The sequence below is a fragment of the Delphinus delphis genome, chromosome 2, assembly GCF_949987515.2.
Source record: "Delphinus delphis chromosome 2, mDelDel1.2, whole genome shotgun sequence".
NCBI classification, from domain to species: domain Eukaryota; kingdom Metazoa; phylum Chordata; class Mammalia; order Artiodactyla; family Delphinidae; genus Delphinus; species Delphinus delphis.
The window spans coordinates 5,790,478-5,816,175 of record NC_082684.1 but is presented as its reverse complement, the minus strand read 5'-3'; the positions used below and the strand labels follow the sequence as shown (position 1 = coordinate 5,816,175).

Genomic DNA, 25,698 nt, shown 5'->3' with positions numbered 1-25,698 from the left:
CTGCTTTTGCAAAGACAGGCCTCTATCCGCCTCTGAACCCCAGTGAGGCCCCCAGGTTTTCCTAATAGTAACTTTTTACTTGGTTCTCATTTCACCTACTTGTGTTCAACCTACAGGAATTAACACCTACAACTCGGACCCACTCAGAATTTTACATGTAAGTGAATTATAACTATTGTGTAACCGGGAGCATAAATGTTATGCGGTCTGTTTTGGACAAAGCCAGAGGATCACCAAACTCATATTCTTCTCTCTTGCATCCTGATTTGTTATTTGCCAGCATCTTTACTTCAGGCCATGGGCACTGAAACTCAAACCATTAACCTGGCATGTGTCCTCAGGGAATGGAAAAGTTACAAACCCGTGGATTTGTGCATTTATCTCCTACTATGATATTTTGTCCCAACTCTTCGTCTCTCTGAGATAGAGTAAATACAGATTTCCGTGGGTCCTGTAACAAGCTAACAAGTGTGTAATGTGACAAATCTGCACCCCAGGGGCTGATCAGAGGGGGAGAGAACAGAGCAGATGTTTTAGCTCCTTTAAAGGCCGCAGCCTTTCCAGCCTGACATTACCAGGGCCTCTTTTTGAAGTGGGAACCGCATCTTTTATCGGCCCAAGAGCGGAGTTACAAGCCCTGCGCTAATTCTCACTCGAGGCAGGGCCATGCTGCGGCGGAAGACGTGCGGAAAGAGGGACGAGCCTCGCAGGACGTGGCCAAAAGCGGAGTTGCTGCGACGTGGAAAGACAGCCGAAATGAGCTCGCGAGCTGTCCATGTTTGGTCCCGGAGCCGCCCGCGGGCGCGGTGATAGCGCCCCCGGGGAGCGTGGTCTCCGGCGTCCGCAGGAGGGGTTGCCCTGGCCGGGTCGACAACCTCGCTCCCCGCGCGCCCGCTCCCACGTCTCCGCCTCTCCTTTGTCCCCGCGCCCCCCGCGTCCCGCCCTCCTGGGGGGCGCTAGCGACCGAGCGGGGAGGCGGGGCCTGGCCGCGGCGCTCCCGCAGCATCCTGGCCCCGGCCGCGCGCCGCCCTGGGCTCCCGGGACCCGGCAGCCCCGCCCGGCCGCGTCCCCGCCCCGTCCCGTCCCCGCCCGGCCACGTCCCCCGCGGAGGCCGCCCCCTGGCGGGCAGAGCGGGCGCCGGGCTAGCGCGGCGGCGGCGGCGGGCCCGGGGTTGCCATGGTAACCGGCAGCGGCCGCCGCCACAGCAGGGCCGGCCCCAGCGCCAGCGCCGGCCGCGGCTCGGCGCGGCTCAGTGTGGGGGTGAGCGGCGGCGGCGCGGCCGGGCCGGGGAAGCGGGCGCTGCCCGGCGGCCTCAGCATGGAGGACGGCTTCTCGAGCTACAGCAGCCTGTACGACACATCCTCGCTGCTCCAGTTCTGCAACGGTGAGGGGCGGCGGCCGGCTGGGCGGGGGCCGCGGCCGGGAACGGGCCGAGGGGCGAGGCCGGGCGGCCGGGGAGGCCGTGCAAAGTTGCTGCGGAGGGGCGCGCGGTTCCCGCCGCCGCGGGCGCATTGTGCTGGGCCGCGGGCCCCGGGCCGCGCCTCGCTGCGCCCCCGCCCCGCCCCGCCCGGCTCCCGTTCCGGCTTCGGCCAGTGCGCGCGGGGCGGCCGATCCCGAGGAGACCCGCGCGAGCGCACCGGCCGGGCAGCGCGCGGGGAGGCCCGGCCGCCCCGGGGCTCCGGGGACGTGTTGCTTTCTGCTTCCAAACTCACATCTGTTTGGAAATGTCTGGATGAAGAACTCGGAAAACAAATCACTTAATAACGAAACACTCCTTCGAGGATGTGCGCAGTGTTTCTCGCGGGTGGACCCTCAGGATCCATTCAGTTCTACTTTGATGAAATCATCACAGTTTCATGCAATCTAGAGCTTTTTAAATGGACAAAGTGAACCAGGCTTAAAAGTGTTTCGACTGTTTTGTTTACGAGGTGATAGATTTATTTATTTATTTTTACAGGAAGGAAATATTAATAGCTACCAGTATGGCATCTTTAAAAAAATATAAAATCCTACATGCTTGAAAGATTTTAATCTCCCTGGCAGGGTTGAAAAAGATTTTCACGGCAGACTGCCTAGTTTATCAGAACATGATGTGTGATAATTCATGCACAAAAGTTAACCATACAGTTTTTTATATGTCGGATTTACTGCTTTATTAGAGGATCCCAAAAGTTTGTTAAAGAAAAAAAAATGTGTGTTTTATGGAATTTGCTTATGGTGCAGTCGGAATAACTTGGAATTCTAGATGCTTTGACAACTCGAGCAATTTATTTTGCAGTTGTAATTGTGATTTAGGGGAATTTTTCTAGTTATTCAACACCTGTTTGCAAATTGGAGGTATTAGCCTTGGCAATAAAGATCACTGGGTGGATTCATCCTCTGTAATGATATTTTAATCTCTGGTGAAATTTATCATCTTTTTCATGGAAGAGTGTATATTCTGATAGCTTGGGCAGCTTATAATTGTCCTATTAATCACATGTGAGCCTTCATTAACTTGTAATGCCCTCTTCAGTGGAAAGGAAGAAAGTTTTGGCTCTCTCTCCACATTTAACAACATTTCAGAGTTGAAGGCAGACAGAATGTATTTGGTACTCTCCAGGCCACTGGAATCCTTTATACAATACATAGTTTAGAGTCATGGGAACGGTTTTACTCTCCACATATTGGAGCAGTTGTTTGGGGCTGGTCATATTGTTTCTAAACAGCCGCTCAGTCATGAAGTTGACCTACACATCTATTCATGAATGTGTTGGTCTTCTGCCTTTTCTTGTTAATTGCTAGGTTAGCGATATCGGTAAGGAATTTTACTGGTAACGGGGTCTAGAAGAAAGTAAAAACCAGCTCTTATATTGTATGGCTAACAGTTTAAAGAAAAATGACTTTATTATTTATTTATTGAAGCATAGTTGATTTATCAATACAACGTTGTGTTAAATTCTGCTGTACAGCAGAGTGACTCCGTTATACAGTATATACATTATTTTTCATATTCTTTTCCATTATGGGTTATCTCAGGGTACTGAATATAGTTCCGTGTGCTATACAGTAGGACCTTGTTATTTATCCCTTCTATATGTAATAGTTTGCATCTGCTTATCCCAAAGTCCTAGTCCATCCTTCCCCCAACCAGCCTTGAAAAAAAAGGACTTTAAAATAGCTAGAATCAAGCAATAGGATCAGTTCAAAATACAATCAAATCACAACTGTTGAATTGCTTTTCTTAAAAAGCTCAGCTCTGTGTTTATTTTTGGGTTACCTTATGAATAAAGTTTAAAGCAAGAGCAGCCTGTCAGGCAGAAATGAGTGTTAACTGGTGATGTCTCAGGCAGCAGATGTTTTGATGTGAAATTATTCATTTTTAAGAGGCTTCCATTAAGTGAAAATATAAATGAATACAATCCAGTTAATGACTATGATGATTCAATTAAAGCAGTGGATCACAGATACACCATTTCACCAAGAGCTAAATTAAACATTTGGATGTTTTATTAGCTACATTGAGAAAAAATTTTTTCTTTTTAAATTAGAGATTTACATGACATTGGCAGGACTACAGCAGTGTAATAGATGAACTCATAAATTTTCATATGTTGGGTACACTCCATGCTTTTGCTAGTGACAGGAACTAAAAAGTCATAGTTGTGTATTAGCTTCAGAAAATACAACCCATACTTCTTACTTGTATGACTGTCACAGTTAACGTACTCCTGGTGAGATAAAGATAGAAGTTAGTAATAAAAATGAGAAGGAAGGAAGAAAAAACGTTGTGATGAGTGAAATCTCTTTTATCCTTATACTTTTTTTCCTTACTGTCTCTCCTACTTAATTTGTAATGGATATTAAATGTGAATGTAGGCAGTATCTAGCCTCCTGAAAAGACTATCCATTCTCATCTTTTAGATACTGGCCTTCTCATTTAAGTAGAAAATGTGTGCTGTGTTTTTTCTTCAAACTGTTTAGAACTCTGTAAAGTGAGCTAGAAATCACAAACTTCTTTTATTGCCCTAAGAAAAACTACAGTAGTTGGAAAGTGGACTAAAGCTGGCATTTGTAAGACAGTTTGTCGTTTGGGAAATACTGACCATCCTTTATTCCATTTTTTTCTTCAGAGCCTTCCCTTGACATAGGTGGAATTACCATCCTCTTTTACGTAGGAAGAAACTGACGCTCAAAGAGATTTTTCTGACTTTATAAGGCCACACAGCTAGTAAAGCTTGGATACCAGTGTGATTTCTTTGTTTTAATAACAGCTATAGAGGCATAGAATTCACATTCTATAAAAATTCACCCTTTTAAAGTGTACAGTTAAGTGGCTTTTAGTATATTCACAGAGTTGAGCAAGCATCAACATTATCTAATTTTAGAACATTTTCATCACCTCCCCAAAGAAACCCCAGGACCCACAAGGACGTATTCCCTGTTGCCCTAGCCCCTGGTAACTACTAACCTACTTTCTGTTTCTATAGATTCTGCATGTTTAATATAAATGGAATCATATACTATTTGGCCTTATGTGTCTGGCTTCTTTCACTTAGCATAATGTTTCAGGGTTCATCCATGCTATAGCATGTGTCAGTACTTTATTCCTTTATATGGACAAGTAACATTCCACTGTATGGATAGATCACATTTTATTTATCCATTCACCAGTTGATAGGCATTTAGGTTGTTCCTACTTTTTGACAATCATGAATAATATTACTTGGAACATTCATGTCCAAGTTTTTGTGTGAACAGGTGTTTTCATTCCTCATTGGTCAATACCTAGGAGTGGAATTGCTGGGGCATATGGTAACTCTGGGTTTAACATTTTTGAGGAACCAACCTGGATTTTTTGAAATCTAAATGTCAGGCTCTTTTTGTTATACCTTGCTGATATAAGAATAGGGAGTCAAGGAGCTGGATGAAAGAGGGAAGGAAGTGGGTGGGAAGAACATAGTGTTGCTGTTTCATTTCTGTGAGTCACTTTTGATTCTCTCATCAGTCACAGATCATCAAAACAAGTCAATGCGCACTCCTGCTTAGTTGCCATAGGTTATAAGAGTCTCAGCGTTCAAGGGGACCAAAAAGGTGATCTCATCTCATGGTTTACTTTCTTAAGCCTTTGACTGTTCCTTCAAAGTACAGCTCACCCAGGAATCCAAACGTTAAGCAGATAAACAGGGAGCAGCTCCAGCTGAAGTGGGGAGAGGGCAGCGCTCTTTGGTCCTCCTCGCCTGTCTTGCCCTCCACTGATTCAATCCACCCATCCCTCCAAAGCTTGAAATCTCTGTTCCATGGGGGGATGCTCCAAAGGTTATTCAACCCACGTTCGAGCAGTTCCAAGGGACTGGAAACTCACTGTCGCTCATGCCATCCATTCCTTCTTTGTATAATTCAGACTGTCAGTTCCTAAATGCAGTCAAAGTTTGGCCCCAGTTCTGTCCCTTGGGTCCAGAGAAAATAGGTTTAATCTGTTTTCCATGTGCTAGGTTGTCCCATGTTTGAAGACAGTCATGATGGCTCTTTCTCAAGTCTTCTTCCAGCTAAACATTACCATTAAAAAAGAAAAAAATTCCTCACAAGACACAGTTTTAGACCCTTAATCATCCTGGTTTTCCTGGTCTACGTTTGTTTTCTTTATTCTATACGCCTTTTTAAATTTGACACTACTGGATGTTGTATTCCAAGCATGGTTTTTAAATAGAGCAAAGTAGAGCCAGACACTTCACCTCCCATGTTCTTCAGTCTATACTTCTAATAATGCAGCCCAAGATCGTGTTAACTCTTTTGCTTGTCACTTCACATTGTTACCTCTTACTGGTTTTCACCTAAAATTCTTGTCTGTTTTACATGTACTGTGGCTAAGCCCTTTTTCTTTTTTTTGAACATCTTTATTGGAGTATAGTTGCTTTACAATGGTGTGTCAGTTTCTGCTGTATAACAGTGAATCAGCTATACGTATACATATATCCCCATATCTCCTCCCTTTTGCATCTCCCTCCCACCCTCCCTATCCCGCCCCTCTGTGTGGTCGCAAAGCACCGAGCTGATCACCCTGTGCTATGTGGCTGCTTCCCACTAGCTATCTGTTTTACATTTGGTAGTGTATATATTTCCATGCCACTCTTTCACTTCATCCCAGCTTACCCTTCCCCCTCCCCGTGTCCTCAAGTCCATTCTCTACGTCTGCATCTTTATTCCTGTCCTGCCCCTAGGTTCTTCAGAACTTTTTTTTTTTTTTAGATTCCATATATATGTGCTAGCATACAGTATTTGTTTTTCTCTTTCTGACTTACTTCGCTCTGTAGGACAGACTCTAGGTCCATCGACCTCACTACAAATAACTCAATTTCATTTCTTTTTATGGCTGAGTAATATTCCATTGTGTATATGTGCCACATCTTCTTTATCCATTCATCTGTCGATGGACACTTAGGTTGCTTCCATGTCCTGGCTATTGTAAATAGAGCTGCAATGAAATTGTGGTACATGACGTTTTAAAAATTAATTAATTAATTAATTAATGTTTGGCTGCATTGGGTCTTCATTGCGGTGCGCGGGCTTCTCATTGCGGTGGCTTCTCTTGTTGTGGAGCATGGACTCTAGGAGCGTGGGCTTCAGTAGTTGTGGCACGTGGGCTCAGTAGTTGTGGTGCACGGGCTTAGTTGCTCTGCGGCCTGTAGGATCTTCCCAGACCAGGGATCGAACCCGGGTCCCCTGCATTGGCAGGTGGATTCTTAACCACTGCACCACCAGGGAAGTCCCATGACTCTTTTTGAATTATGGTTTTCTCAGGGTATATGACAAGTAGTGGAATTGCTGGGTCGTATGGTAGTTCTCTTTTTAGTTTTTGAAGGAACTTCCATACTGTTCTGCATAGTGGCTGTATCAATTTACATTCCTACCAACAGTGCAAGAGGGTTCCCGTTTCTCCACACCCTCTCCAGCATTTACTGTTTGTAGAATTTTTGATGATGGCCATTCTGACTGGTGTGAGGTGATACCTCATTGTAGTTTTGATTTGCATTTCTCTAATGATTAGTGATGTTGAGCATCCTTTCATGTGTTTGTTGGCAATCTGTGTATCTTCTTTGGAGAAATGTCTGTTTAGGTCTTCTGCCCATTTTTGGATTGGGTTGTTTGTTTTTTTGTTATTGAGCTGCATGAGCTGCTTGTAAATTTTGGAGATTAATCCTTTGTCGGTTGCTTCGTTTGCTAGTATTTTCTCCCATTCTGAGGGTTGTCTTTTCGTCTTGTTTATGGTTTCCTTTGCTGTGCAAAAGATTTTTTAAGTTTCATTAGGTCCCATTTGTTTAGTTTTGGTTTTATTTCCATTTCTCTAGGAGGTGGGTCAAAAAGGATCTTGCTGTGATTTGTGTCATAGGGTGTTCTGCCTGTGTTTTCCTCTAAGAGTTTTATAGTGTCTGGCCTTACATTTAGGTCCTTAATCCGTTTTGAGTTTATTTCTGTATATGGTGTTAGGGAGTGTTCTAATTTCATTCTTTTACATGTAGCTGTCCAGTTTTCCCAGCACCACTTATTGAAGAGGCTGTCTTTTCTCCATTGTATATTTTTGCCTCTTTTATCAAAAATAAGGTGACCATATGTGCGTGGGTTTATCTCTTAGTTTTCTATCGTGTTCCATCACTCTATTATTCTGTTTTTGTGCCAGTACCGTACTGTCTTGATTACTGTAGCTTTGTAGTATAGTCTGAAGTCAGCGAGCCTGATTCCTCCAGCTCCGTTTTTCTTTTTCAAGATTGCTTTGGCTATTTGGGGTCTTTTGTGTTTCCATACAAATTGGAAAATTTTTTGTTCTAGCTCTGTGAAAAATGCCAATGGTAGTTTGATAGGGATTGTATTGAATCTGTAGATTGCTTTGGGTAGTATAGTCATTTTAGCAATGTTGATTCTTCCAATCCAAGCACATGGTATGTCTCTCAGTCTGTTTGTATCACCTTTAATTTCTTTCATCAGTGTTTTATAGTTTTCTGCATACAGGTCTTTTGTCTCCTTAGGTAGGTTTATTCCTAGGTGTTTCTGTTTGGCTAGGTATTTTATTCTTTTTGTTGCAGTGGTAAATGGGAGTGTTTCCTTAATATCTCCTTCAGATTTTTCATCATTATTGTATAGGTATGCAAGAGATTTCTATGCATTAATTTTGTATCCTGCTACTTTACCAAATTCATTGATTAGCCCTAGTAGTTTTCTGGTAGCATCTTTAGGATTCTCTGTGTGTAGTATCATGTCATCTGCAAACAGTGACAGCTTTACTTCTTCTTTTCCAATTTGGATTCCTTTTATTTCTTTTTCTTCTCTGATTGCTGTGGTTAAAACTTCCAAAACTATGTTGAATAATAGTGGTGAGAGGGGACAACCTTGTCTTGTTCCTGATCTTAGTGGAAATGGTTTCATTTTTTCACCATTGAGAATGACGTTGGCTGTGGGTTTGTCATATATGGCCTTTCTTATGTTGAGGCTAAGCCCTTTTTTGCTTACTTTTACATTTTCTTTTTGAGGAGGAATTTCCTCCAGCCCAAGATGATTGTAATCTGTATTGTAATGCTGTAAATAATCCCAACACTTACGTAAAATATTTCAGTGTTATAATAACGTGGAAGTTAGTCAATGCCTTAAAGGTTATGATTCTGGCTGATAGCTTTTTTTCCATCTTGCCTGGAAAGGTGTTGTGAGAGACCTTATCAGCTTCCTTCTAAATCCTATGCATGGCGTATCTACCCCTTCCTGGTGTAGCTGGGCTTCTTCCCCTGCAGGTACTACCTGTTAATAACCATGGCTGGTCAAGTCCACACTCACAACCTGCTGCTCCCAATGACATTCTGAAGTCAGTATAACAAGCTTTTGAGCTACTGCCATTTATTTTTTTCTAGTTGTGAAATGAAAACTTGTTTTCATTTCTAAACATTTATATTGGGGGAGTTAAGAATACTTTATTTAAAATCTTAGAAATAGTTTGGCATCTGTAATTCTGACCACTTTCTCTTTACTGTGATTAGGATAGGATTTTCAGGTTGGCAAATAGTTGGGTTTGAAACAGCATCAAGGACCTCGTGTGAGGAAATCACTCTGAACTCAACAACGTGAAGTATTTTCAGACCTCGTACGTATTCTTATGTGGCGGCAGAGGATTGATTTAGGCTTTCTCTGATAGCAAAATCTATAGAAAATGCTTTCATGGGAGAGTGCATAGCAAGCACCCGTGCTAAGCAAGAACTTCTAATTGGTACACTTGGTATTCCGGCAAGGAATTTTATTTTATAGCCAAACCACGAGCATTTATGACATTATGAACAGACCCAAGCATTTTGGTGGAGAATTCACGAAACTATGCTTAAAAGCAACCATTAGTCGGTTATTAATTTTTGAGATGGTGTAAGCCTTTTCATATAGTCTTTTAAAAAAATAAACATTTTAGTTGAGTGGAGGATGGATAAAAGAAAAATAACGTCTTTGTTTCTACTGTTACAGTCTGTTCGAGCTATAAAACTAGAAGCGTAAAAACTTAATCGTGGATAGCATCGAAAATTGAACATTAAAGCATTGCTTTTATTAAAAGCAGCTTCTCCAAGGACTTAAAATCAATGGTAATTTGTACTGCTTACAAAAATTCTTTCGGGAAAACTGTGGTTATTCATCTTAAAAATCCTAGCTTATTAATAGAGGATTTCTAGGATTTGTAAAGTGTTTTAAATGCCACCAGAAACATGGATAATAAAGAAGTATGCTGTAAACCTTAAATGCTATATAATTGTTATCAATATACCGTCCCCCCAGAGCTTCCTGTTTTTCTCACTAGATATTGGACACGTACATTTAATATTCTGCTGAAAGCAGCATGCTTGTTTTAATGTCATGTAGGACTGGGTCTGTCCTTATGTGCCAGCAGGAGCCAGCACACATCCTCCTTGGTTTACTTTAAAGAAATAGCTCTTCAGAAGTTTGTCTTTCTTTAAAGTATTTGTTTTTCCATTAAGAGTTAGGTAGACATACTTCCTATTGTGTTTCCTCTCAAGCTGTATCTTTACTGGAAAATACTATTTGTGTGGAAAACCACATTTTTACAGAGTACTTAGTCGTGTCTTAAAATGCAATAGCACATTTTTTTCTGCCAGTTTTCTGGAAAAGATGTAAACTCTCTGACTTTAACAAACTACCCCCTCTGTGAAGGGGCACATTTGACCGTTACCCTTGGATGGTGCAACAGGGCAGGGACGCCAAGCCCAGAGCCTGCCCACAGTGGGGAGTTCCACAGGAGACCGTGGCTACCTGCAGAGGGGGAGAGAACGGGAGGTGCCAGCCCTCCGGGACGTGGGGGCCAGATCATTGTGCATCATTGCGGTGTGGTCCAGGACTGGCTGTGTCCTTCATGCTGTGCCCTCTGGAGGGGAAGGCATTATTGTCCTGGACTGCAAATTATTCCCACAGAAAACCTTTCCAGGACAATGGGCGGCTCACATTAAAGATAATGAGGATAGAGACGGTTAGGCACGCATTCATGGAGAGAGAGGCCTTTAAGTTCACTTGGCAAGTGGAGCCGATTTCGAGTGAATCCCTACAGTGTGCACAGGACAATGAAAAATGTTTAAAACATGGTTTTCCCTAGAAACATTAGATTGCCCTAGTCATTGTCCTACACTCTTTCTCCCGGCCTCCCATCTCCATGGGCCTGGGAGGTTCAGCTCCCCAAGTATCTCACCATTTCTCCCTGCGCGTTAGCTCAGACCCTGGTCAGTTCTCATCTGGAGTTTGTTGTAAGGACTGCAGCCCCACGCTAGCCTTTCTGCCTCCAGTCTCAGCTCCTTTTCTTATTGAACAAGTGGTCGAGTACCCACCGTGCTCATCGTTACATGGATCTGAGGGTTCCAGCAACGCGCCAGGTCCACGTGGTCCTTGCTTTCAGGAAGCCGGAGTTGCTCTTGGGGAACTGGCCGCTCGTCATCATGTTCACAAGTTGTTTAATGACCCCGGGAATCGATGGTGCTGAGAAGAAGCGTAAGGCGTGTGGCCAGGCTTCGGGCTGAGGAAGGCCTGTGTGAGCTCTTTCTGGGATGGGTGGAAGCTACTCCCTGACAGGGGTTGGGGAGAGGGCGGGCAAGAGCCTTCCAGACTGGGTGGGAAGCCCGGAGGGGGGGGGTGGGAAGGACCTTTTGGAAACTGAAAGAAAGTCTCCTGTGGTGAAAGAAAAAGGAGCAGAGCTTGAAATGAGGCTCGGTGTGTCCTGTGGGGCCTTTCGGCCACATTGAGGAGTTTGGTCTTATTTCCAAGGAGCAGAGAGAATGTGCTGGAGAATTTTGAGGCAAGAGAGTGACGTGGTCAGATATGCAGGAATTTTTGGAGGACGGCTGTCCCTGGAGCATGGAGGGGTGGCCGGAAGAGCAGGGGAGGGTGGAGGAGGGAGGCTGTGGTGTGAACGCAGGGAGAGGCGATGGTGATTTCCACCAGAGGGGGTACTTAGGGGCTGACCTCACCTGGACTTAAGTCATTACAAGCGGGAGGAGGAGGAATCAAGGATGCCACCCGGGCTCCTGACTCATTCACCCAAGTGAGTGCCATGGGCCGAGATAGAAGGACCTAGAAGGACCGGCATGTGGACGATGGTTCAGTTGGGGCTTGTGGGACGTAGAAGCTGACGGGCTGAGTAGGCTGTAGGATGTGGGGACCGGAGCCTGGGAGACGTCCGGACTGGAGATAAAAAGTTTGAGAGCCATCAGTATACAGACGGTAACAGAATCCACGTTGAAGATGAGCTCACCTAAGGTGAAATTAGCTGCTGGGAATGCTCCTCCTAGAAGACAGATCTGATCTGGAAAACCACCTCCTGTTGCAGAGTCTTCAGGGCCCCCTCCTTCCCCTTTGGCGCCCAGAGCCCCCAGGGGTGCAGCTGCCTGTCTCAGCCGACTCCGAGCTCCTTCGCCTGCCACCGCCCCGGCTCCCGCGTGTTGTGAGGTGTCCTTTCTGGGTGGCCACGTAAACCCGTCATCATGATGATCCCAGAGGCCTGTCATGGCGGTTTTTTTTCAAATCTCCCGTTAGACTGGTACCACTTTCCGGGCAGAGGCTCCCGGGGGTCACGTTTGTGCTTTTTTTGCTCCTGAGCTGAGCCTGCGCCTGGTGGGTTTCCTGACGGATACTGTGTGTGTGTGAAGTACACACACACCAGTCGAAACGCTTCCCATGTAACATGTGCACTAAATTGAGGTTAAACAGGGAAAGCACTCATGCCACTTTTCTATGTGCTTGAAATAATGTGTACGCATATTTTATATTATATATCTCATATGTATATAAGTACACGTGCATACATATTGGTACCCATGTCACAGGAATGTAGATACACACGCACACACGTGTGACATTTAACTCTCTTCCTCATCAAAGAACCAGTAGACTTAGGCATCGCAGGCGAGGAAACATTACGGGTAAAACCCAGAAACATACGGATGTGGGACAGTGCAGAGACTGGCCAGATGGAGTCAGACTCCCCTGCACAAACAGTACAGAAAGCCCCAGCTGGACACGGGTCCACTTGAATCAATAAGTAGAAACATTTGCAAAAAGCCTGGGGTGGTTTAACAGACAACACAAATTACATTCAGCCAAAGGAACTGACACAAGGAAGCAGTTCTTGGCAAAACCGGCATTTTTAGCAGGAAAAAAAGTTTGGACTGGGCTTCCCTGGTGGCACAGTGGTTGAGAGTCCGCCTGCCGATGCAGGGGACGCGGGTTCGTGCCCCGGTCCGGGAAGATCCCACATGCCGTGGAGCGGCTGGGCCCGTGAGCCATGGCCGCTGAACCTGCGCGTCCGGAGCCTGTGCTCCGCAACGGGAGAGGCCACAGCAGTAGAGGCCCGCGTACCGCAAAAAAAAAAAAAGTTTGGACTGTTAAATTAACCCCCCAAAGTTATTTTGTGTAACAAGAATTTTACCATTTCTAGAAAAATATGCTCCAGACGAGAAGCAGTTGGGTATAGTTAGAACTGTCTTATGCCGTCGCATCTCTGTACATATTAGCCCAATTACAGTGTCAGCAACAGCTGAAAATCCTTAGGAATGGAACTTAGCGATGATACTTCGTGTAATATCAAGTTTCTTGTAATGCTTACCTATCCCGTGTATAAAACATGGAGACTGCTCCCCTGGGAATGTATGGGCACTATAATAAAGATAATGATCTGTGAGCGTGGCTTCACCAAATTAGTCCTTTAGAAAGTAATTACGCAGCCTTGCCCACACTCCGCTGCTCTCAAAGACTAAAATCTGCTCTGTGTGTCATTTCTTTGCCTTCCTAGAAAACGGCCTCGTATTGAGTTGATATAATTTAATTATATAAAAATATGTGTTCACACTGCATCTTGTACTTAATTATAGCTCTGACACTACAGAGTTGTTATTTCCCAGCCAGAGCTTGTGCTTCTTCAAAGTGGGGGCCACGTCCCATTCATCTTTCTCTGCCCCCTGCCGGGCACCATGCACGTGCGCGTGCGCGTGTGTGTGTGCGTGGCATGGCAGGGGAGGAGCGGGAGACGCAGGCAGTGCTGGAGGTCCCACCAGGCAGCCTCAGGTGTCACAGAGTCTGAGCACTTACAGGTGTCCCCTGTTTAACCCTCATTCCACGCCTTTGAGGTGGCTGCTGTGATCATCTGCGTTGTGACTGGTGAGGACACGGAGCCCTAAAAGTTTAAGTAACTTGCTTAAGGTCGCCTGGCTGGTCCTTTTCAGAGCTGGCATTTGAACCCAGGCATCTGGCTCCACGGTCCACAGGCTACAAAGTGCTCAGTTGTGTTTGATGAATGAGCAACGGATCAAGAGATGGGACCGGTCCCAGACACGAAGGGATGTGGGAGGTGTTTTTCATTGGCCCCTTGCTTCTGGGAGAGGCCACACACTAATTCCTAGTCCAGATCTGAGTTCCTTCCACTGGGGTGCTGAGAGGGTCTCCGAACAAGTTCTTGTCTTCACCCACGTTTCCCTTCAAATCACACCACTAACGCACTTTCTAAAGCAGGAGTCTCGTTTATCTCTGAGTTACCCAAAGTCCCGTGGAAGCTACCCATGGCTCTGAGGATGCAGGGCTGAGTCCGTGAACAACCTCGCGCCTGCTTCCCTGACCCAGGGCGGCCTCTCCTCCCAGGTGCCTTGGAGGCTGCCCCCTGGGCTCCGGGTAGTGTCTGGAGGCGCAGGGCTGGTTGACGTGCGTCCTCACATGCTGTGCCCCTGCCCTCCCTGCAGGGACCCTTCCCCAATCCTTCTTTACCTTTAGAGCCTGGCTTCATGCCCTGGAGGCCTCCCTGGTGCATATTGAATTTAGGCGAGATTCTCTTGGTGCCCCGAGCCCGGTGCTGTGTCTCGGTGCGCTGCAAACCTTGGTTTCCCTCCAGACCAGCAGTTCCCAGAGGAGCGCATCGTGGACCCTCAGCCCCTGTGTGCTGAACCAAAGAGTGAGTCATTTCAGAGTGGAAATATGAAGCGGTCATTTGGTCTGGTAATTGCCCACTTAGAAAGTTTTAACACGCTCTGTGCGTAGCCCCCTCCCCTGCGGTGACCAGGCATTAAGGAAACTGTTCAGTCTTCCTGTCGGTAGTTCTGGTTCTTTCCATTTTTCTCCAGCAGCCTCATCCCATTTATTACTCTCTTGCTCTTCTTAGAACACTTCTTTAGTTTTTAATTGTGGTAAAACGCACCACATGAAATGGACCCTGTTAACCATTTTCAAGTGCACAGTTCAGCGGCATGAAGTGCATTCACGTGGTTGTGCAACCATCAGGAGCATCTGTCCACAGAACTCTTCGTTTTGCAAAACTGAAACTTTGTCCCCATTAAACAGTAAATCCCATTCTTCCCTCCTCTGGCCCTGGCACCCTCCATTCACTTTCTGTCTCTAAGAATTTGATTACTCTAGGGACCTCATGTAAGTGGAATCCTCCAGTATTTGTCCTTTTGTAACTGGCTTATTTCCCTTGCACAACCTTTTGTGAAACTCTAGTTTCATGAGTTACAGAATCCCAAACCGAACAATGTCTGACTAAGGGTTCAAAGCTGGGTGCCGGGGGAGGGGGGTAATTACCTCAAAGTTCGAGGCTGTCAGAGTCCCTGCTGGGGTGTCACCAGATCACACCCACGTGCGTTACCAGCAGCTCTGCTCAGCCTGTGTAAAGTCTAAGCATCTTATCTCTGGAATCCCTGCGGTAAAAAGTGTGCTCTTCCCCCAGAGCTAACGTCAGGGCAAAGCCAGACTCAAGAAGGGTGGTGCAGAGTCCTGGAAACAGGGCTCAGACTCCAAACTGCCCTGTACACCATCAAACAGCAACAGAGGCCACTTTGACAAGCAGAGAATGGTAACAAGTGTCTAAGCTCTCTTAGGAATGGGGGGGTGGGGGGGAATTTTAGGGCAGTTTAGAAAGATGATGAGGGGCATATGTTTGCTAAAGAAATTCCAGGACATATGCCTTTTGATCACCAATAGCATACATTCTCTCTCAACTAGCTAAGAATCTAAGAAAGGAAACAACAGATGTGAGGCCCATGCTCTAGGAAGGATCTGGACTGGAGTCTTGGAATATCTCTGAGTTTTTGTTCTTTTTTTTAAAAAGATCGCTGTTGCACATTTGGCACGATCTACGGACATGAGTGTCTGACTGGAGCATCACACTCACAGGACTGTTTAAAAAGATGAGCAGGCGTAGCCTACACATGCCCGGAATGAGTCATTAACTCTTGAGAATTAGCACAAAAGATTGTGTGCATTTCTTTCAAGACCTTCTATAATCTATCACTAGATTACATTCCCGAGGTTCAAAGCATGGGCTTTGGAGACAGATAGGTCTGGGTTCGAATCATTGATTCTCGAATCATGAATCAATTATGAAGAAGAAGCACCCTGACCCCACTCTCTTCCCTCCCGCCCATCTGCTGCTCTGTGTCCCATTGGGCAAACAGAGAGGGGAGCCAGGGAACAAGGGGCTGTGTTGCAATCCCCTACCCCTGCCAGAGTTAGCCTCCCAGCACAGAGGACAGGGAAGGGTCTGAGGGCAATCGCAAGAGGTCCAGTGGTGGTGTCTTGAATCAAGATGTAAATATTTATTAATGTGTTACCTTTGTAACACATTAATAAATATTTGATGGTTGCCACTGCATTGATCTAGCCTAGTTCCTGATGTCACATAGGCATCCCATAAATGTTGGATTCATCCCTCTGTCAACTGTGCATTGCTTTTCCAGTACGCCAAGAATTTCTGTGGTCCTGTAGTCATGCTTTATCAATCCTTATCCCCTCCTGTTTCCATATTGAAACACGGTTTATCCTAGGGACCCAGCCTACACATTGTCTCCTGGGTGAAATCTTCCCTGATCTACCCAGGGTCACTTGGTCTTTCCTCTGCATTTCCAAATTTTGGTACGTACGCCTCTCATTGGCACTTGGTTCATTCCATCCTGCTTTATGGTTATCTGTTCAACCTTTGTTTCCACCACCAGCTAGCACACTCCTTCAGGGTGGGGACCCTGTATTGTCTTTTTTATTTGGCTTCCTTCCGTTGCTCTGCACAGGGCCTTGGTTATGGTGTGTGTCTAATAAATGCTTGTTGAATGAAAAATCAAATACTATTCAGGATTATTACAGAAAGATACCTGGTGATGCTGTAATTAACTTGCTTAAAAAAAAAAAAGAAAAATCAAATACTAAAATTAGACAAAGGGCCATGCTATCTTTAAATCATCATGAAAGGCAAAGGGAGAACTTCCTGATCCTGAAAAGCTTTCCAGTATTACCAGAAACACTTCTTCATTGTTTACAGTAGTGAAATAACTCACAATCACATGTAGCAAAGCCTCTTAGTTATTGTAGAGTGGAGTCAGTGTAGGAGCTTCCAGCATTCATGGATTATACATATTCGTGTGCATACTTGGTAAAAAAACAATATATATATACAGACACACACACAATTTTATTCTGTTTATTTACCTTTTGTTGTTGTTGACATGGCCTCTAACTAAACACAGGCCAACCACTGTAATTTGCTCCAACATTGGAGGGATTTATTGAGAGACGCTATCTCCACTCTAGTATTTTATAGTTTTCAAAGCACCTTCAGATCTGTTTCTCACTTAATTCTCACAACCAAACTCTAACATAAGTTAGATAAATACTCTTTTATCATGTTCATGTTACGGACGATGAGATCCATCAGGTGACTGATGGATGTTAAGTAACTTCACCAAGGCCAGTCAGTTCAGGAAGTGACAGACCCCCAGACACAGGTCTCCTGACAAAACCCAGCGTCCTTTGAATGGTGCCATGTTGCCTTCTATACGTTAGTATCTACACTGATTGGGTAATCGGCCTTGAAAAGAGCACTTGATTAAACAAGAAAATATGATATAGATAATTGCACCTTCTATGCTGCAGATTTTGTTGTGGTGGCGGTTGTTTTCCTGGACCTTGAAAAAAAATGATTTATAGATAACGCTTTGCTTTTGGAAAAACCTGACATTCAAAAATCTGGATGCAGCATAAGCTGTTACAAGATTATTTACAGGGTTCCATAGCATCTTCTTAAAACCGTAAATTCCCTTATCTACTTAAACATCATATTTGACAAATGTCGATCTCGTGCTTCAGGGCCACATCCTGGGTAAAGTGCCGTGCTTTTTTTTTTTTTTAATTCCTGTTCTCTCTCAAATCATCCTAAAGAGTGGGGTAAACTGCTGGCTTTGCAGCAGTACCTCTTACTTGTGCAGTTTTCCATTGTGGCTGAACTGTGGGTGGAAACATGCCCAGAAGTCGTATCCAGTGTTCCAACAGGTGTCCTGTAACCTAGGCTGGGCTCTGCCTGTTTGCTTGGTTTCTCTCTCACATATTTATCTCAGATGCCTTAAGATCCAATGGCCTGAGGGAGAACTAGCTTCTAAATCAGCCCATAATCCCTTATCTGTGATTTCAAAATCCGGAACGCTCTGAACACCAAATGTTTCTTGGTGACTCAATTATTATTTCGACTCATCCTGATTGGACATCATTTCGTGAGGACTGGGGGGATGGAAGGGTGGAAAAACCTCCCCTGAATTGAAATATGTGGCTTTTAATGGTTTCTATTTCTCCCTTTTCATGTGAAAGTTCTTCTGCTCTTCTGTAGAACTTTTTTTCTTTTAACATCTTTATTGGAGTATAATTGCTTTACAATGGTGTGTTAGTTTCTGCTGTATAAGAAAGTGAATCAGCTATATGTATACATATATCCCCATATCGCCTCCCTCTTGCGTCTCTCTCCCACCCCCCTATCCCACCCCTCTAGGTGGTCACAAAGCACCGAGCTGATCTCCCTGTGCTACCTTGCTTAAAAAAAAAAAAGAAAAATCAAATACTAAAATTAGACAAAGGGCCATGCTATCTTTAAATCATCATGTAAGGCAAAGGGAGAACTTCCTGATCCTGAAAAGCTTTCCAGTATTACCAGAAACACTTCTTCATTGTTTACAGTAGTGAAATAACTCACAATCACATGTAGCAAAGCCTCCACTAGCTATCTGTTGTACATTTGGTAGTGTATACATGTCCATGCCACTCTCTCACTTCGTCCCAGCTTACCCTTCCCCCTCCCCGTGTCCTCAAGTCCATTCTCTACGTCTGCATCTTTATTCCTGTCCTGCCCCTAGGTTTTTCAGAACCTTTTTTTTTTTTTTAGATTCCATATATATGTGCTAGCATACGGTATTTGTTTTTCTCCTTCTGAGTTACTTCACTCTGTATGACAAACTCCAGGTCCATCCACCTCACTACAAATAACTCAATTTCGTTTCTTTTTATGGCTGAGTAATATTCCATTGTATATATGTGCCACATCTTCTTTATCCATTCATCTGTCAATGGACACTTAGGTTGCTTCCATGTCCTGACTATTGTAAATAGAGCTGCAATGAACATTGTGGTACATGACTCTTTTTGAATTATGGTTTTCTCAGGGTATATGACAAGTAGTGGGATTGCTGGGTCGTATGGTAGTTCTCTTTTTAGTTTTTTAAGGAACCTCCATACTGTTCTCCATAGTGGCTGTATAAATTTACATTCCCACCAACAGTGCAAGAGGGTTCCCTTTCTCCATACCCTCTCCAGCATTTACTGTTTGTAGATTTTTTGATGATGGCCATTCTGGCTGGTGTGAGGTGATACCTCATTGTAGTTTGATTTGCATTTCTCTAATGATTAGTGATGTTGAGCATCCTTTCATGTGTTTGTGGGCAATCTGTATATCTTCTTTGGAGAAATGTCTATTTAGGTCTTCTGCCCATTTTTGGATTGGGTTGTTTGTTTTTTTGTTATTGAGCTGCATGAGCTGCTTGTAAATTTTGGAGATTAATCCTTTGTCGGTTGCTTCGTTTGCTAGTATTTTCTCCCATTCTGAGGGTTGTCTTTTCGTCTTGTTTATGGTTTCCTTTGCTGTGCAAAAGATTTTTTAAGTTTCACTAGGTCCCATTTGTTTAGTTTTGTTTTTATTTCCAGTTCTCTAGGAGGTGGGTCAAAAAGGATCTTGCTGTGATTTATGCCATAGAGTGTTCTGCCTATGTTTTCCTCTAAGAGTTTTATAGTGTCTGGCCTTATATTTAGGTCTTTAATCCGTTTTGAGTTTATTTTTGTGTATGGTGTTAGAGAGTGTTCTAATTTCATTCTTTTACATGTAGCTGTCCAGTTTTCCCAGCACCACTTATTGAAGAGGCTGTCTTTTCTCCATTGTATATTCTTACCTCCTTTATCAAAAATAAGGTGACCATATGTGCATGGGTTTATCTCTGGGCTTTCTATCCTGCTGCATCGCTGTATATTTCTGTTTTTGTGCCAGTACCGTACTTTTTTTTTTTTTTTTTTTTTGCGGTACACGGGGCTCTCACTGTTGCGGCCTCTTCCATTGTGGAGCACAGGCTCCGGACACGCAGGCTCAGCAGCCATGGCTTACGGGCCCAGCCGCTCCGCGGCATGTGGGATCTTCCTGGACCGGGGCACAAACCCATGTCCCCTGCATCGGCAGGAGGACTCTCAACGACTGCGCCACCAGGGAAGCCCCATACTGTCTTGATTACTGTAGCTTTGTAATATAGTCTGAAGTCCAGGAGCCTTATTCCTCCAGCTCCGTTTTTCTTTCTCAAGATTGCTTTGGCTGTTCAGGGTCTTTTGTGTTTCCATACAAATTATGAAATTTTTTGCTCTAGTTCTGTGAAAAATGCCATTGGTAGATTGATAGGGATTGCATTGAATCTGTAGCTTGCTTTGGGTAGTATAGTCATTTTCACAATATTGATTTTTCCAATCCAAGCACATGGTATATCGCTCCATCTGTTTGTATCATCTTTAATTTCTTTCATCAGTGTCTTATAGTTTTCTGCATACAGGTTTGTTGTCTCCTTAGGTAGGTTTATTCCAAGGTATTTTATTCCTTTTTTTGAAATGGTAAATGGGAGTGTTTCCTTAATTTCTCCTTCAGATTTTTCATCCTTAGTGTATAGGAATGCAGGAGATTTCTGTGGATTAATTTTGTATCCTGCTACTTTACCACATTCATTGATTAGCTCTCTTAGTTTTCTGATAGCATCTTCAGGATTCTCTATGTATAGTATCATGCCATCTACAAACAGTGACAGCTTTGCTTCTTCTTTTCCGATTTGGATTCCTTTGGACGTGGCTAAAACTTACAAAACTATGTTGAATAATAGCGGTGAGAGTGGACAACCTTGTCTTGTTCCTGATCTTAGAGGAAATGGTTTCAGTTTTTCACCATTGAGAACGATGTTGGCTGTGGGTTTGTCATATATGGCCTTTATTATGTTGAGGTAAGTTCCCTCTATGCCTACTTTCTGGAGAGTTTTTATCATAAATGGGTGTTGATTTTTGTCAATAGATTTTTGTGTATCTATTGAGATGATCATATGGTTTTTCTCCTTCAATATGTTAGTATGGTTTATCGCATTGATTGACTTGCGTATATTGAAGAATCCTTGCATTCCTGGGATAAACCCCACTTGATCATGGTGGATGATCCTTTTAATGTGCTGTTGGATTCTGTTTGCTAATATTTTGTTGAGGATTTTTGCATCTATGTTCATCAGTGATATTGGTCTGTAGTTTTCTTTCTTTGTGGCATCTTTGTCTGGTTTTGGTATCAGGGTGATGGTGGCTTTGTAGAATGAGTTTGGGAGTGTTCTCCCTCTGCTATAATTTGAAGAGTTTGAGACGGATAGGTGTTAGCTCTTCTGTAAATGTGTGATAGAAGTCGCCTATAAAGCCATCTGGTCCTGGGCTTTTGTTTGTTGGAAGATTTTTAATCACAGTCTCAATTTCAGTGCTTGTGATTGGTCTGTTTATACTTTCTATTTCTTCCTGGTTCAGTCTCGGAAGGTTTTGCTTTTTCTAAGAAATCGTCCATTTCTTCCAGGTTGTCCATTTTATTGGCATAGAGTTGCTTGTAGTCATCCCTTATGATCCCTTGTATTTCTGCAGTGTCAGTTGTTATTTCTTCTTTTTCATTTCTAATTCTGTTGAGTTGAGTCTTCTCCCTCTTTTTCTTAATGAGTCTGGCTAATGGTTTATCAGTTTTGTTTGTCTTCTCAAGAACCAGCTTTTAGTTTTATTGATCTTTGCTATTGTTTCCTTCATTTCTTTTTCATTTATTTCTGATCTGATCTTTATGATTTCTTTCCTTCTGCTAACTTTGGGGTTTTTTTGTTCTTCTTTCTCTAATTGCTTTAGGTGTAAAGTTAGGTTGTTTATTTGAGATGTTTCTTGTTTCTTGAGGTAGGATTGTATTGCTATAAACTTCCCTCTTAGAACTGCTTTTGCTGCATCCCATAGGTTTTGGGTCTTCGTGTTTTCATTGTCATTTGTTTCTAGGTATTTTTTGATTTCCTCTTTGATTTCTTCAGTGGTCTCTTGGTTATTAAGTAGTGTATTGTTTAGCCAATGTGTTTGTATTTTTTACATTTTTTTCCCTGTGATTGATGTCTAGTCTCATAGCGTTGTGGTCAGAAAAGATACTTGATACAATTTCAATTTTCTTAAATTTACCAAGGCTTGATTTGTGACTCAAGATATGGTCTACCCTGGAGAATGTTCCATGAATACTTGAGAAGAAAGTGTGTTCTGTTGTTTTTGGATGGAATGTCCTATAAATATCAATTAAGTCCATCTTGTTTAATGTGTCATTTAAAGCTTGTGTTTTCTTATTAATTTCATTTTGGGTGATCTGTCCATTGGTGAAAGTGGGATGTTAAAGTCCCCTACTTTGATTGTGTTACTGTTGATTTCCCCTTTTATGGCTGTTAGCATTTGCCTTATGTATTGAGGTGCTCCTATGTTGGGTGCATAAATATTTACAGTTGTTATATCTTCTTCTTGGATTGATCCCTTGATCATTACATAGTGTCCTTCTTTGTATCTTGTAATAGTCTTTATTTTAGAGTCCATTTCGTCTGATATGAGAATTGCTACTCCAGCTTTCTTTTGATTTCCTTTTGCATGGAATATCTTTTTCCATCCCCTCACTTTCAGTCTGTACGTGTCCCTAGGTCTGAAGTGGGTCTCTTGTAGGCAGCATGTATATGGGTCTTGTTTTTGTATCCATTCAGCAAGCCTGTGTCTTTTGGTTGGAGCATTTAATCCATTTACATTTACGATAGTTATCGATATGTATGTTTCTGTTACCATTTTCTTAATTGTTTTGGGTTTGTTATTGTAGGTCTTTTCCTTCTCTTGTGTTTCCTGCCTAGAGAAGTTCCTTTAGCATTTGTTGTAAAGCTGATTTGGTGGTGCTGAATTCTCTTAGCTTTTGCTTGTGTGTAAAGGTTTTAATTTCTCCATCGAATCTGAATGAGATCCTTGCTGGGTAGAATAATCTTGGTTATAGGTTTTTCCCTTTCATCACTTTAAATATGTCCTGCCACTCCCTTCTGGCTTGCAGAGTTTCTGCAGAAAGATCAGCTGCTAACCTTATGGGGGTTCCCTTGTATGTTATTTGTTGCTTTTCCCTTATTGCTTTTAATATTTTTTCTTTGTATTTAATTTTTGATAGTTTGATTAATATGTGTCTTGGTGTGTTTCCCCTTGGATTTATCCTGTATGGGACTCTCTGCGCTTCCTGGACTTGATTGACTTTTTCCTTTCCCATATTAGGGAAGTTTTCAACTATAATCTCTTGAAATATTTTCTTAGTCCGTTTCTTTTTCTCTTCTTCTTATGGGACCCCTATAAGTGGTGTGTTGGTGCATTTAATGTTGTCCCAGAGGTCTCTGAGACTGTCCTCAATTCTTTTCATTCTTTTTTCTTTATTCTGCTCTGTGGTAGTTATTTCCACTCTTTCATCTTCCAGGTTCCTTATCTGTTCTTCTGCCTCAGTTATTCTGCTATTGATTCCTTCTAAAGAATTTTTAATTTCCTTTATTGTGCTGTTCATCATTGTTTGTTTGCTCTTTAGTTCTTCTAGATCCTTTCTTGTATTTTCTCCATTCTGTTTCATTGTTTGTTTGCTCTTCAGTTCTTCTAGATCCTTTCTTGTATTTTCTCCATTCTATTTCCAAGATTTTGGATCATCTTTACTATCACTACTCTGAATTCTTTTTCAGGTAGACTGCCTATTTCCTCTTCATTTTTTGGTCTGGTGGGTTTTTATCATGCTCCTTCCTCTGCTGTGTGTTTCTCTGTCTTCTCATTTTGCTTAAGTTACTCTGTTTGGGGTCTCCTTTTCACAGGCTGCAGGTTCGTAGTTCCTGTTGTTTTTGGTGTCTGCCACCAGTGGGTAAGGTTGGCTTAGTGGGTTTTGTTGGCTTCCTGGTGGAGGGAAGTGGTGGCTGTGTTCTGGTGGATGAGGCTGGATCTTTTCTCTCTGGTGGGCAGGTCTACGTCTGGTGGTGTGTTTTGGGGTGTCTGTAGACTTACTATGATTGGGGGCAGCCTCTCTGCTAATGGGTGGGGTTGTGTTCCTGTCTTGCTAGTTGTTTGGCATGGGGCGTCCAGCACTGTAGCTTGCTAGTCGTTGAGTGGAGCTGGATCTTAGCATTGAGTTGGAGATATCTGGGAGATCTTTCACCGTTTGATATTACGTGGAGCCAGGAGGTCTCTGGTGGACCAACGTCCTGAACTCGGCTCTCCCACCTCAGAGGCACAGGTCTGACACTCGGCTGGAGCACCAAGACCCTATCAGCCACGTGGCTCAGAAGAAAAGGGAGAAAAAAGGAAATGAAGGAAGGAAGCGAGGGAGGGAGGGAGGAAGGAAATAAAAGTTATTAAAGTTAAAAATTATTAAAAATAAAAAGTTAAAAAGTAATAAAAAAGAAAGAAAGAAAGAAGAGAGCAGCCAAACCAAAAAAACAAATCCACCAATGATAGCCAGCGCTAAAGACTATGCTAAAAAAACAAAACAAAACAAAACAAAAAACGGACAGACAGAACCCTAGGACGAATGGTAAAAACAAAGGTATACAGACAGAATCACAGAAAGAAAGAAGCATACACATACACACTCACAACAAGAGAAAAAGGAAAAATATAGATATGTCTTGTGGGAAGTCTGAGGTCTTCTGCCAGTGTTCAGTAGGTGTTCTGTAGGAGTCGTTCCACATGTAGATGTATTTCTGATGTATTTGTGGGGAGGAAGGTAACCTCCACGTCTTACTCCTCTGCCATCTAGAGCTATTTTTGAGTGCGATTAGGGGTGTTGCCCCAGACCCTTCTGGAGGTGTTGGTTATTATATGCTATATGCCCCCTGCTTTTGTTCTGAGGTCAGAACCTGGATTCAGAAGCCTGTCAGGCCCCAGGGGATTGGGAAAGGGTTTGTGGACCAGTGGGACCCGATGGCCAGGCCGGCCCGTGCCCAGAGCAGTTCCTGCTGAGACCGTATCCGTGGACCCTGGCCCGACACTTGACTGACATTCAGGGGAGAGCCTGGTTTGTAGGTGGGTGGTGCCCTGGGGGGAGCCGTGAGGCCCTTGCAGCACAGTCGTCTGTCCCAGTGCCACTGGGGCCAGCCAGCTGCCTACAGAGCCAGGCAGCCAGCTGTGCCAAGGTTTGTCCCGGGAAAGCAAAGTTCAGGGAGCGTCTACTGACTCTGCAAAGCTCACCCCCCTCCCTCCCTCCCTCCTTCCCTTCCTTCCACAGGAATCTGCGTCTACTAGTAACGAGGCCTGGCTCTTGGCTTGTGGAGCGGAGCAGTGATACTTCGCATCTGCTTAGTATCTACAGCTTATAATTTGTTGTCTTTTCTCATCCCGTCCGCCAGCAGTTCCTGGCAAGGCTGGGCTTGGCCTCTGTCTTCACAGCTGAGGAACTGAGGGTTATGTCACCTCCCCAGAACACACAGCTCTCAGTCTGCAGAGCCTGGCCTCAGGCTTTTCCTTTTCTGATGCCTTCAGGGGCCCTGAAATTAGTCGTTGATCCAAGCCAAGTTTCTCCCTTCTAGGACTCAAAACCCAATCCGAGTGGAGTGGTGGCTCTTTTTCAGATTCCCGGGATGAATCATTTAACCTCCGTTTTCCATGCCCTAAAGTGGGCTTCATAATCCTTACAAGCGAAGCCATCTATGAGACTGTGCCTTGGGAGCTGCAGAGCCCCTGACCACACGGCACAGTATTTCCCAATTCTTCTCCACCCCGACATCCAGATATGTCTGGCTGGGGTCTCCCCATGGTGCTTCCTCCAGGTCTTTTGGGGTTCACCTG

General features: G+C 43.8%; 1 protein-coding gene across 2 annotated transcripts in view; it reads left to right on the top strand.

Annotated features, from left to right (window-relative positions):
- Window positions 1-1,176: 1,176 nt before the first annotated feature.
- The window catches only part of EML1 (EMAP like 1), a 145,088-nt gene continuing 120,566 nt past the window's right edge, over window positions 1,177-25,698 (top strand). The window contains exon 1 of one of the 2 annotated variants that reach the window (XM_060003929.1): window positions 1,177-1,384. In XM_060003929.1, coding sequence (XP_059859912.1) covers window positions 1,177-1,384 — 208 coding nt within the window. The remainder of the gene's footprint in view (window positions 1,385-25,698) is intronic. The other variant, XM_060003930.1, reaches the window with a different exon arrangement.